The following is a 14,006-nucleotide window of genomic DNA, read 5'->3' as shown; positions in this document are numbered from 1 at the left end:
TAGTTGTTGTAGTACCTGGGTTTTGGTCAACTCAAGATTATCACGGTTCGCATTATCTACTAGAGAACAACAACCTTAGAAAGATCAACCATAAGGATATACATATACCAAACATACAATTTTAACATTGACCCCACCAAATTCCTCTCTCAAGTCAAAACTATTACTAATTCCGAACAATTGATCCATATGCGCATTCATTCCGCCCTACCACTAACAATCACCAGGAGTATTAAAACATGCTGCACATACGCACTACTTAAACACTTTGAAACCACAGAAAACATAACATGTAATCAAAACCATTTGACTCATCAGCTATGCAACACGAATTAGTCAGTTTGCATGATGTAAATTCAGAAAACATATTTCCCAATAAAAGTAACAACATATGATCCATGACAACGACAACATTACTTCCATATCACACATGTGTTTAACATTTTAGCAACCTTATCGTTCAATTGTGTCCGAAGAACGTAGTATAACTCATTTTCAAAAAAAACAAAAGATATCGCATAATTAGCTTAAACATACACATTTGCCTTCATATACTTTGTAGGACATTATCTATGATAAAAGATTAGCAACTTGAACAACTTCTCTGATTTGCACAATTTGAATAATTAGGCAACTCGTAGGCTCAACTAATTGTATCTATAACGACTATCATTTAAACCAACGCATATCATGTGAATCATAAAAGGGTTATTCCATCATAATTGGCCAACATAGCTGACGTAAGAAAATTTCCGTCAAAATAATCACCTTAGCATTTCGTGACAATACAACTATGAACATATCCAATAAGGAACAACGACACTATTTTATTATCATATCATAAGTTTAGGTTCAACTGAATAAATTAATGCAATGAAAGTAATAAGTATAACTATAGGCACACAGACTCACATAAAAGACATTAGAACCGGATGACATCGTACATGTGAACATTTAGACATACTCATTACTATCATCCATGTGTAAACATTTAAACATAATTATTATAAATATTCACGCGAGTATATTAGAAAGTCAAGTTAACATTTAACGCCACCAACTTTACCAAGATATGACAATATAGTTTTATATTTATATATATCCGACCACTATACAAGTATGATGAACACACCAGAGATATTACAACATGCCAAACATATATAAAATATGCAACAACTGGACTCGTATAAAATATTTCACCCTCGATTAAGGATCAGATTAAGCTATTCAATTTCACTCATACTATCATGCCAACAATGTTATAAACTAAACTTTAATTTTTTTTTATCACTTGTTAAGATACATAACCAATGAATATGTGTGCTACTATCATCGTATAAGGACACTAAAATTTCACATTAATAAGGCTCATGAAATAATCGAACAACTGTATGAAAACTCAACATAGAATTCACATTTTAAAAGTTATGATTCACGTGGTAAATTCCAAAATCACGAATAAATAACCGTTCAACGAAAACTTGAGTTATATTACATTTTTATAACATACAGAGAGTTAATAATTCGTGAGAAAAAGAATGAGGTCCAAAGCTCAAGAATTCAATTTTTTGAAGGATTTTACAACTCAGTTGGTCCAAACAAGTATGTGACAGCAATTGGTCCGAAACTTGGGTCAGTTTGCAAAACTTACTATTTAATATAGAGACATCAAGAATTTTCGTGGCTTATCAATTTGAAAACATATGCGAATCTTCGGATCGATGGAGTTGGAATTATGCAAAAATTATTAATACAATTTAAATGAGGATTTTTACAAAATCGTTGGTCAAAACATCACTGCACAGGAACTTCCTGACCACAGCCCACTAAAATATTTATTACTCCTAATCCGTATATCCTATACGCATGAAACCAACGCCAAATGAACACTAACTCACGAGGCTATCTCTCAGAAAATTTTCATCCATAGGCGACAAACAGAAAACGAATGGCAGTAAGATCAATTAGAGAGTAAAATCAAACAAAACGTGTTTCAGCACTAGGTCATTCATTTACTATGTTCCAAGCTCTTACAACCACACTATCGATACTAACCCATCCTAACTTAAATCTCACACTTTGTACTTACGTAAACATCTATCCCATAGCATCCCTAAGCATCTCGATATACTTCTTACATCTAAATCACGATTATTGCTATGACTAGAACATGCAATTCAATAGTGTTTCTCATTACTATCACAATACTATACTAGCATGGCTTCGGGATCACATAACCGCATATCACGAGACATAATAGCACTATCAACACGTCATTCGACATCCATCCAGATAAATATCATCAATTCGCAATTATTTTCACGCTCACGATTACCACAATCCAACAATTATCAACCTGAACACGAAAATTTTAATTCTCATCTCCACAACATCACATGATCAGGCCATCATTCATACAAAATACTTACCGTAACGTTGTCCTGCAGCATGGTTAGAATATATGGGTCTCAAGGTGTACATCCACTCGATTATATCCAAGGTTTTCCTTCTAACTACCCCATTCACTCAATTTCTCTCGGGTTACAGTTCAAAACCGAGAGGGCAAAAGAGCACGCATTAAGGGCGCCTTCTTAACCGCACCGTGAGCTCCTAGCGTTTATTCCAGGGGTTCATTTTATTTAGACACATCCTACGTTCATTAGGTTCATTGGTTTAGCCCGAGGATCGTTCTCTCTCGATGTATGTGTAACACCCCGGTTTATGAAGGAGCCTTAGGCAAGACATTCCCTAATAAACCGGATTTGTTACCAACTCGGTTTTCCGAGGTAGTGAATAACAAATTAAACTCCAAGGCAAATTATATGAATACTTTAACTTAATTATAACAAAACTTCTTTTACATCAAATTACAAGAATTAACATGAATAAAAGTGAAAGTCTTCTAAATAGTGATCTAGCTACTAAGTCTTCCGATCCAGTGCCTCACGCTCATCCAGCTCCCGTCCTATCTCTTAAACCTGTCAAGTCTGCTCGCCAATAATTGGGTCGTCACAGGTGTTCACGAATACACAGGGTCAACCACGAGGTTGAGTAGGGAAAACAATGAAACAACAAAATATGATATGTATGATGCATGCTCCTCCGTCACCTCCATCTCCATCTCAACTCATCACATCTCATAACTCATAACCCGGAACGCCCAGCCATACCGATCCCCGGTAGACTATATATATCGACCGTAGTCGATCCGCCACTGCACCTGTTGAGGACACCAGGGCAAGTCTGCAGAACCCCCGGGCCTTATCACAACATCACCATCACCACACCACGTCACCACAACATCCTCCATCTCCAATGCATATGAATGCTCGCAAAGTAAACAATGCAATACAATATGTATACCAATGAATGAAATCATGTCAGGTACCAAATGTTGTGATAACACACTCAACACGAACCATTCAGTCGACCATATTATAGCGTAATCAACAACCACGAATCAAGTCACGTTCACAACTTGGTCATATGAAACACAAACAAGTCAACACAATTCAATAACACGATAAGAAGTCAAGTGTATTTCCCTACCTCCAAGTGCTAGCAAATCCAAGCTCACACAAGCAATCAATTATGAACCTTCACATATCCATCACCTACATAACATAATTATATATAATTACCACCTACTCAATCAAATAATCATGCACATAACCTAGACTCATCATAACTTAGTAGGAATATCAACTTAAAAAACAAACACGATTTTTCCTGATTTTCCAGCACATGACAGACTCGGAATAAAATACATAACTAATTCCAGAAAAATCAAATTGATACAAGGCCAATTGAATTGGAACCCCATGAGTCTTAGCTACAAATTATATCTAACGTGTTTTTCCCAAATTCCATACTTATCAAGGGTTTCCAGACTGATTTCCAAAAACTGACAGAAACCGTCGCATAAAAAGTATTGATTCATAAAACGAGTTTAAAACATTATTTTTCAGAAATTCCAAATCCTATTATCATCTAGACTATACAAAGATTATGTATGAAGAAGCCTCATAACTGAATCGACATAAAAATTAAGGTTTCAAATCATTTTCCACAACCAAATCAGATTCGCGGACGTTTCAGCGACATGTTAATAAATAAATCACCTAGGACAAACCACAAAGAATTTGACTATGATATTTTATATGCATAAACTAGACATCAAATAAACAGGACTCTCTTTTCAAACTTTTCGAAAAAAACGACTTTAAAATAGTATAAACAATGGAATGAAATCGACTTACAAACAGGGAATCGAATTAGGTTGGAATCGATGAGCAATCTTCAATCAAATGCAAGGATCGTGTGTGTGTGTGTTGGTGTGCGTCGAAAAGAGGGAGGCGGGTGAGATGAGGGTTGTGTAGTGTTAGGGTAAAAATTAGGTTAAGAATTAGGTAAAAACATGATGTTGGGTGTTGGGTTAAACATGTTATTGGGTAAACTCCAATGGGTCGAGGGTAAATGGGTTAGCTCACATCTCGAATTCCATGTAAACCCGTCTCAATTAACTTACGAAACAACTCGATCTTACGATACAACGCGAGTCAAGTAAAATAACTTAACGTAATTATCGTCTAAACAATTACCCGACTTAAATAGTAAAATAAAATACGGAGTATTACAATCTGTGTTGACTTGAAGAGGCAGAAAATGTTCTATTTGGACAACAGAGAGTATGATGAATTCCAAGATGGGGAGCACGTACACATGGCTCATATGGCTGTAAGTACAATATTGAAAACAAAGAACTAATGGTATAATGGTTTTGTTCGATAAGCTTGAAATTGAATAGTTGTTTACATTAATCATATACATGGGACTCTTTATGGTGAATACCTTAACACGAAAGGTACTGAAAGTGGGCTAAAAGTGAAGGACTACGAAATGAATAATGTGAAGTTTCATTGGCAATCGAAAGATTTGAACCTGGACTGTGGCCTATTCATGATGTTTCACATGATGTTCTTTGTTGGTGAGCCTTTTGATTGTGAACTAAGGATGCAAAGATGAGACAGTTATACAGGGGAGAGATTGCAACAACGCTCGTATTGAGTGATTTGAATAAAGATAGGAGTCAGGTCTGGAAGAGAGTTACAACCCTTAATGCCACAAAAGGTATACTGTTACATAAATTGCTGGCAAAAAGACAAAGAGGAAAAAAACAAAGCAAGAGAGAAAGGGGTGGGCAAAACAAAGTTCAGACGCCGCTATCAAAAATAAAAGGTTATATTTTAAAATACTGACTTCTACATTGTACAATCCTATTTTTTATTATTATTATAAATACAAAATATATATTGAATACTGTAATATAAAATATTTCTAGCTACTGTAGAAGATGGTTCTGCCAGTGTCGTTGGCAGCGGTAAAAGGGGGAAATCCGATGGCCTTGGATGCACGTTGAACTGTGGTGTGGCTGATCCTAAATTGGAGTTCGTCTCAAGATTTATGAAGGCAAACAAGTCATTTGTGTGCAAACATGTTGACTACGAGGAAAGAAGTGATTGACTACTGCCTATTGGACGACCACATTCTCCCATTAGAGTATGGTTCTTTAAAACATATATTTTTGTGCAACTTTTTTTTATTAATGGCCTGATAATATTGCAATGATATCTAAGTTTGACAAAAGAATTACAAAAGGTGATATTGTTGCTAGTGTCATATGATATTGTACGTTAATGGGTTTGATATTGTTTTAGAGTAGAAACCATTTAAATATGTGATATTGTTTGGTACAAAGCATGATATTGTATATAATCAAGTGTCACATAAAGAAAGATATTGTTCTTATTTTTGTTCACTTAATTTTGATATTGTTGTGGTACACAGTGTGATATTATTACATACGCAGGTTGATATTGTTAAATTGATTCTGAAAAATAAGTAGGGCTTTTAAATTTATAAATGTTGCCAGTGACATGTGGTATTTTTTTTAAATGATTGTGATATAGTTTCAAATTAGACACCTTTTAAATAAGTGATATTTTTTAGTATTGGGATGATATTGTCTACAATCAAGTATGATGTTTTGATAGTGGTTTCAAGGGTGCGATATTATTTAGCATGGATGTGATATTTTTTAGCATGGGATGTGATATTGTTTATCAAGATCACCTTTTAAATATGTGATATTGTTTAATTTTGATATTGGTTATCACTGTCACAGTTAATGTGACAATTTTTGAACATTGGTGTTAATGTTTTGAGCAGTGAGGTTGTTGCCAAGTTCAGTGATGATCAATACCTTGCAAGACAGGATATATTGTCGTTGCTTCCAAGTGTACATGTCAACAACAATGTGATTGAATGTTGGTCACTAATTCTGAATCACATTGAGCACATAAGTAACCCTATGAAACAAGTTTCTTGTTTTTTTTTGGAATTCGACACATGGTAAGTCGACATCTGTTTTGATTTATATATATTCACGCTTTGATTAAAAATATCACTTATTTTAAATGTGATATTGTTGGGGTACATAGTATGATATTATTGCATACACAGGTTGATATTGTTTAATTGATTCTGAAAATAGATAGGGATTTAAAATTGATAAATGTTGCCAGTGACAAGTGATATTATTTTTAAATGGTTATGATATTGTTTCAAAGTAGACACCTTTTAAATAAGTGATATTTTTTTAGTATTGGGATGATATTGTCTACAATCAAATATAATGTTCTAATATTGGTTCACAAGGGTACTGATATTATTTACCATGGACTGTGATATTTTTTAGCATGGACTGTGATATTGTTTATCAGGGTCACACTTCAGGAACTGTGATATAGCACACGTAAAAGTGATATTGTTTATACATATTCACTTTTTGATTAAAATGTAGTAACTCTTAAATGTAAAGGATTTGTTAACTTATATATATATATATATATATATATATATATATATATATATATATATATATATATATATATATATATATATATACACACACACACACACTACAGAATCAATAGTAGAAGTTACTGAAGGCAAATAAGCGAACAGGGAAAAGATATTCGAAGAATGGGACAAATTCATAAGAAGTAACACAGTACCATGTAACATGGAAGCAGATTTGGTTTTTATTCCGATGGTGTTGCAAGAACACTATTTCCGTGTTTGTGTAAATTTCAAAACCGAGACGATTGAAGTGTTAGACAATACAGAGTACGACAACTGGGAGCAGACTGAAATATACAAGGCTGCAGATTCAGTGGTATGATTTATTGATATTCTTGCTAGTGACATGTCATATGATTGTCTCATATTGTTGCTAGGATAGGTTGAGTGTATACAGTAAACGGATATGATTGTTTGACAAAATAATGACTAATAGTATAACTCATTATTGTAGGCCTATCACATGAGTGATTTCCTAGTAGGGAAAAATGTTGATAGAGCGCATGAAATAATAGATTTTGATGTTGTCAACACGAGTTTCAATTGGCAAAAGAAGGAAGCAAACAATACTTAATCGGGAAACTTCTTAATGATGCACATGATTCGGTATGAGGGGCAGTTGTTTGAAGCTGAGTTGCAGTCGAAAGTGCATAGGCGCTACTACTGGGTAGAAATAGCAGCGACATTACTTTTACCTGACATAAATGACATGAGGACAGCGCTGATTGGAAAAGTTAAAGAATTTACAGCGGGAAAGGGAGAGCTTTTAAATAGATTGAAGGAAAAGAGGAAGAATAACGAAGATGCAAAAGACAAGGGCAGTAAGATAAAAGGCAAGGATAATGTTGTTGAGAAGGACAATACTGTGGAAGAGGAAGTAACAAAGGCAGAAGGTCCGTCAAAAGAGAAGGCTAATGTTCAAACGAAAGCCAAGGAGGATGCTACTAGAATACCAACAATTAACACAGAAATACCCATTCTTCGCAAATCTCCAATCAGAAGGTAAAAACCAAAAACCCGACTTTTACATTTCTGATATAGAATCATAACATTACGTTTCTGCTTTTATTTGCAAAAGACACAAAGGTAGAAATTTCACATAGAACCATAACATGCCATTTTGGTTTTTTACAGACTACCTGAATCCAGACAAGACGGTGAAGATGATGCAAAAACACCCACAATCCAGTACAAACGACTGAAGACGACTGCAAATCCTAATAATAGAGGTAGAGGGAGAGGTAGAGGAAGAGGACAAAAGTAGGATTAGGAATGTAATTTGGTAGGACAGAGATGTGATATTGTTTCGGGGAGTTGTGTGATATTGTTTTAGGTACACTGGTAGGAAATATAACTTTTTTTTGATCAACTCTTAGTAAATCGTGATATTGTTTGGAGTTGTGTGATATTTTGCTTAAGTTGTTGTGATATTAGTTCTCGTAAAATATAATGTGAGACAAGGTTGTTAAAATCTTTTTCTTTGATATTGTTTTGGTACCCAGTGTGATATTGTTCCGTAAACATGTTGATATTGTTGTATTTATTCTCTAAAATAAATCAGCGGATAGGGATTTAAAAATTCATTTTTAGTTGGATAAGTTTTTTTGTACACATTGTGATATTATTAAGTACAATGGTTGATATTGTTTTATTGCTTCTAACAAATAACAAACAGCGGATGTGGATTTAAAAATCCTTTTAACTTTGATATTGCTATGGTACAAATTGTAATATTATTGCACTCACTGGTTGATATTGTCTAGTATGTCTTTGTGATATTTTATTCATATTTTTGTAATATTGTTTCCTAAAAACATCCAATTGTAGTGGTAATATTTATGAATAATGGTTATATTGTTTCACTTTAAATGTGATATTCCTTAGTAGTATTTTACAGTATAATACAATATAATAAAATACGTATACAAGCAAGTGTAATGTTGTGATATTGTTTAACTATTATGATGATATTTTTTTGAATCAAGTATGATATTCCTTCAAATGAGGTGGGATAGTATTTAATAATGACAACAAAACAACATTAGTAATTATGCGGTTTTTATAACATTGATACCCAAAAAATGGAGAGAATACAAAATTGATGCTATTGGGAATGACATACAAGAAAAATAATTGAATAGTGTAAGCAATAAAAAGTCGATTGTGAAAAGTTGATGATGTAAAATAGACTTCCTCAGCATGCAGAAGCCCTTAATCACTATCAACAAGTGAAGAAATCTGCAAAACAAACAGACAAAAACAGTGACATAACGTCAGTAATAAGTTTGACAAAATATAACTTTTTTTTGATCAACTTCTGGTAAACTGTGATATTGTTTCAAGGGTTGTATGATAATATGTTTTAGTTGTTGTGATATTAATCCTCAGGAACAACAACAGTGGCTAGGGATATAAAAATCCTTTTTTCTTTGATATTATTGGGTACGTAGTGTGATATTATTGCATACACGTGTTGATATTGTTTAATTGATTCTGAAAATAGATAGGGATTTAAAATTGATAAATGTTGCCAGTGACAAGTGATATTGTTTTTAAATGATTGTGATATTGTTTCAAAGTAGACACCTTTTAAATAAATGATATTTTTTAGTATTGGGATGATATTGTCTACAATCAAGTATAATGTTCTGATATTGGTTCACAAGGGTACTGATATTATTTACCATGGACTGTGATATTTTTTAGCATGGACTGTGATTTTGTTTATCAGGGTCACACTTCAGGAACTGTGATATAGCACACGTAAAAGTGAAATAATAAAAGTTGTAAGACAAATTACTTACATCGGATTCATGATCAAACGAGTGTTGTGATGTATCAACAGCTGGATTAGGGCAATTCCGCTTATCATGATGTGCCATTTGTTTACAATTATTGCAAAATCTTTTCGGCTTTTGTGCCTTAGCAACGAACTGATCTTTCTTGGACATCGACCTCTTGCCACTACCCTTGTTTTTTGATTGAACATGAGGTAGTATACGAACCTCAGATGAAGACTTAACCCCAAGGAGCATCTCCAACTCTTGCTGTTTAGTCAATTTTTCAAAGACTGAGACTTGAAATTTTGTCTAAATGTCTTGATAATGAAGTCAGTTCATTTATGTGATTTTCAGCAGAGATTTGAGCGAGTGTTAAATTTGAGTAGAATTCAGACAGGCAGTCAAAATCAAGCTTAGTGACATCCGACGAATTAAAATCATCCAACAATTGACCGTGAACATCATACAAGGACATTTTTTTAGTGTTCTTTGTCCACCTCGAGAAGATACTTATCGGTATCTTCTTGATCCCTTTACCGATAAAATCCAGATGATGTGTTTACATATGTATCCCTTCCTCTCAAACAACTTGCATGAACATGTTGCATCAAACGTTGAAGGATTAAATGCGACGATGATGTAAGTCTTATGGAAGATAGAATCTTCAACATCGAGGAACCTTCAGACGCCCCCTTGAAGAATCACCAAAGACTACATGAGTTTAGAGAATCAACGCACTGCTGTTGGAATTCATAAAAGAGAGCGTGCGTATAAACAGTCGATGCATGAACCTCAAGGCTAAGAAGGGTTTTGGTTTGAGGTAGGGAGTGATCACTATCTCTGTCAAGAGATTTTTGGGTGTACCGTTGCTGATCCATAGCACTTTGAAAGCGCATCCAAAACTCAACAAGTATGCCATGAGGATTCTCAAAGCGCTTAAAGAAGCTGTTTTCGCTCTCAGAGCGTTGCGTTGTTCTTAAAAGACAACCAAGAGGAATATCACGATAATACGCAGGAATCCAACGTTGCCGCTTGGAAAACAGATATTGCAACCATGCATTATCTTCCAATTGAAACTCACTGGTCAACGAACACCACCTCTCTTCGAAGTCAGAAGGCTCTAAGTCTGAATCCCAAACAACAGAATTCAGACGAGTGACAAAGTCAGTCTCTTTGGTCACTGTCGTGCCTAACTTTTCAGGTAATTTCTTCATAATATGCCACATGCAATAGCGGTGGGCAGCAGTCGTAAAATTAGCTGGGATTGCAATTTTCATAGCAGGACATTGATCGGTAAAAAAGCAATGGGGTTCCTTTCCACCCATACAATCTAAGAATTTTGTGAAAATCCATTTAAAATTCTGGTCATTCTCCCTAGACATAAGCGAAGCGCCAAAAGTGACGGACTTCTTGTGATGATCAACACCAGTAAAGGGAGCAAAGATCATGTCGTACTTATTAGTTGAATAGGTTGGGTCAAAAGTCACCGCCTCACCATATAGAGCGTAATTACGACGTGTTGCTGCATCAGCCCAAAATACACGAAACAAACACTTATTCTGATCAATATCATAGGCATAATAAAAACCTTCCTGGGTTTCATGAAGGGTTTCCAACTGGTCTACAAACATTTGAGCATCCTTAAGACCTATAAAACACTTGATTTCCCTTCCAAAATTCTTAAAGTCAGTCAAAGAAGCTCCAATATTTTCATAGCCGTCAACATATTCCTTGATGGACCTGAAAGTAGAGGTTGGGCCAATATTGACCTTGCAATTATCAACGATGGTTTGTTTATGTTGAAAAGCAAGGTTTCTACATTTTTTCTGAAATTCTCTATACTCGAGTGGAGAAAGAAGGTGGTTATGGGCGCATGAAAGCGATCAACAACAAAGAGTGGCACTTGAACTTGGTCAATTTCTTTAATAACAAATTTAAAGAAAATCCTAGCTTTACAACCAATCCTAGTAACCTTAGTCTTCTTCGGATTATAGGCCTTGACCATTGGCTCCTCCTCCTCACCAGTAATGGGTAATATTGTCGGCTTAGAATCCCTAAATCCTTCCCGGTGACACACAATCAATTTTGTCCTAATATCTCCACTACTACGAAACCTTTTCGTTGAAGATTTCCTTGGTTCAAAACCACATGCTATTGCATAAGTCTCATAAAACTGTATACCCTCATCTAACGTAGCAAAAGTTTGTCCTATTGTAGGTGTAAATTCAGTTACAATATTTCTGACCCACTCCTCAGAACCTCCAGGGATCACCATCAAAGAAAGACGATTCCCAGCATGCACCTCATCAACGTTTATGCATTGTGGAGTAGGAACAGGTACCACAGGAATAACAAAAGTATTTTCTACAGCAAGAGAGGTTGAATAAACAAATTATAACAAAGATAACTAGATTATAACAAAACTATGATACTGTGAAGGAATTCATGTGATATTGTGTAACATAACATGTGATACTGATGAATATAAAATAAATACGCAACCGTATTGCAGCCTATGATACTTGTGAAGGAATACATGTGATATTCTCGAAGCATAACATGTGATACAAATGCACATGTAAAGTAATTACTAGTCATGTCGCGCCTATGATACCGTAAAGGACTCAATGTGATATTCGAAGCATAACATGTGATACTAATGTCTGAGAAAGTAATTACCAGTCATGTACTGCGACCTATGATCTTGTAAAGGACTCAATGTGATATTCTAAAGCATAACATGTGACACTAATGTACGTAAAGTAATTACAGTCATGTACTTGCCTATGATCTTGTAAAGGACTCAATGTGATATTCGAAGCATAACATGTGATACTAATGTACGTAAAGTAATTACGAGTCATGTATGACAAAGATATGATACTGTAAAAGACTCAATGTGATATTCTAAAAGGAAATCTGATTCTAATGAGCAGTAATCAGGCAAACAAAATCTATAAAATGTGATACTATTTAGAATTGATTATGATACTCTAAAGAATAAAAAGTGATACAAAGGAAACTGTTAAATAACGATCAAAATTGATGTAAACACAAACAATGAATGCAAAATAAACTTGATGATAAAGAAAACAGACAATCAGTACATCATTTTATACGTCAATTAGCACAGAACTAAAAGATGAAGAAAACAGAGAATAAATTTTAACACATCAAATAGCAAAAACTACATGTTGAAGAAAGTAGGTAATCAGTACATGATTTTAATACATAAATTAGCACGAATTGATGAATCCGTGATTGATGTTGATGAATTATAACATCAATTATAACAAAAAACCAGTAATCACAAAACGAATTCAGTCGAAGATACAATAACAACAAAACATCATGCAATAAACAGGAAAACAGAATGAAAAAATTAAAACATAAAATAAAAGAAGCAAAACGATGAAATACCTGACATTGAATATGTTAAAATTGAGGAAAAAAGAGATGAAGATGACGAATGATGAAAAAGTCAATGAGGATGAGCCACTGAGACGAATGATGAAGAAAATCGATGAAAATCGATGACGGATGATGATGAAAACAGGTGAAGATGACAACGAGAGCGAACAAGACGACAACGCGCGAAAATTGACGGCGTAAGAATAAACAGGGTGATCGCGGAAGAGAGAGAAGAGAGAGAAAGTGAATGAATTCAAATGGTGAGGTTTGAGCTGATAATATGGTTGATATAACAAGTTTAGGAAATGACGAAAATAACCTCACTAATAGCTTGATATAAATCAGTATTGTTATGACTCATGTATGATATTGTAGATGGACTCATGGACTCAAATAATCAGGTAGGACTCATGTGATCCTAATTCTATATATATATATATATAGAGAGAGAGAGAATTAGGATCACATGAGTCCACCCTATATTTTTGAGTCCCGTGAGTCCACTTATGTATCACACGCTCTACACAAAAATATCACGAGTTTTTTAATGAATAATTTTTTTTTTATGAATATTTTTTTTAAAGTCTAAGCTGTGATATATTATCAGAGGGCAACTTTGATCATAATCCTTGCTTGGTGAGTACAGGTACTGCTGATGGGAGAAAGAATAGGCCTTTTAAGTATTTTAATATGTGGGGGTCAGCTCCTGGGTTCAAAGACTGTGTGCAAGGAATCTGGAATCAGTGGATAGATGGTACTAAGATGTACAAGATAGTCAGGAAGCTGAAGCTTCTAAAACCAGAACTGAAAAAGATTAATAGAGGTCATTTATCTGATATTGAGAATAATGCTGATATTGCTCAAATTAAATTGACCCAGATTTAGAAGAAATTG

General features: G+C 34.4%; 1 protein-coding gene across 1 annotated transcript; it reads right to left on the bottom strand.

Moving 5' to 3' along the window:
• Positions 1-9,132: 9,132 nt before the first annotated feature.
• LOC141590158 (protein FAR1-RELATED SEQUENCE 5-like) lies at positions 9,133-13,128 on the bottom strand. Its single transcript, XM_074410767.1, has 5 exons — positions 13,122-13,128; positions 11,674-12,065; positions 10,493-11,470; positions 9,726-9,968; positions 9,133-9,159 (listed from the first exon to the last, which is right to left on the bottom strand). The coding sequence occupies exons 1-5, from the start codon at positions 13,126-13,128 to the stop codon at positions 9,133-9,135; spliced, it is 1,647 nt and encodes a 548-aa protein (XP_074266868.1).
• Between the last annotated feature and the right edge of the window lie 878 nt (positions 13,129-14,006).

The sequence above is a fragment of the Silene latifolia genome, chromosome 7, assembly GCF_048544455.1.
Source record: "Silene latifolia isolate original U9 population chromosome 7, ASM4854445v1, whole genome shotgun sequence".
Lineage (NCBI taxonomy): Eukaryota > Viridiplantae > Streptophyta > Magnoliopsida > Caryophyllales > Caryophyllaceae > Silene > Silene latifolia.
Note: the sequence above shows the minus strand (reverse complement) of the source record. Positions and strands in the feature narration are given on the sequence as shown.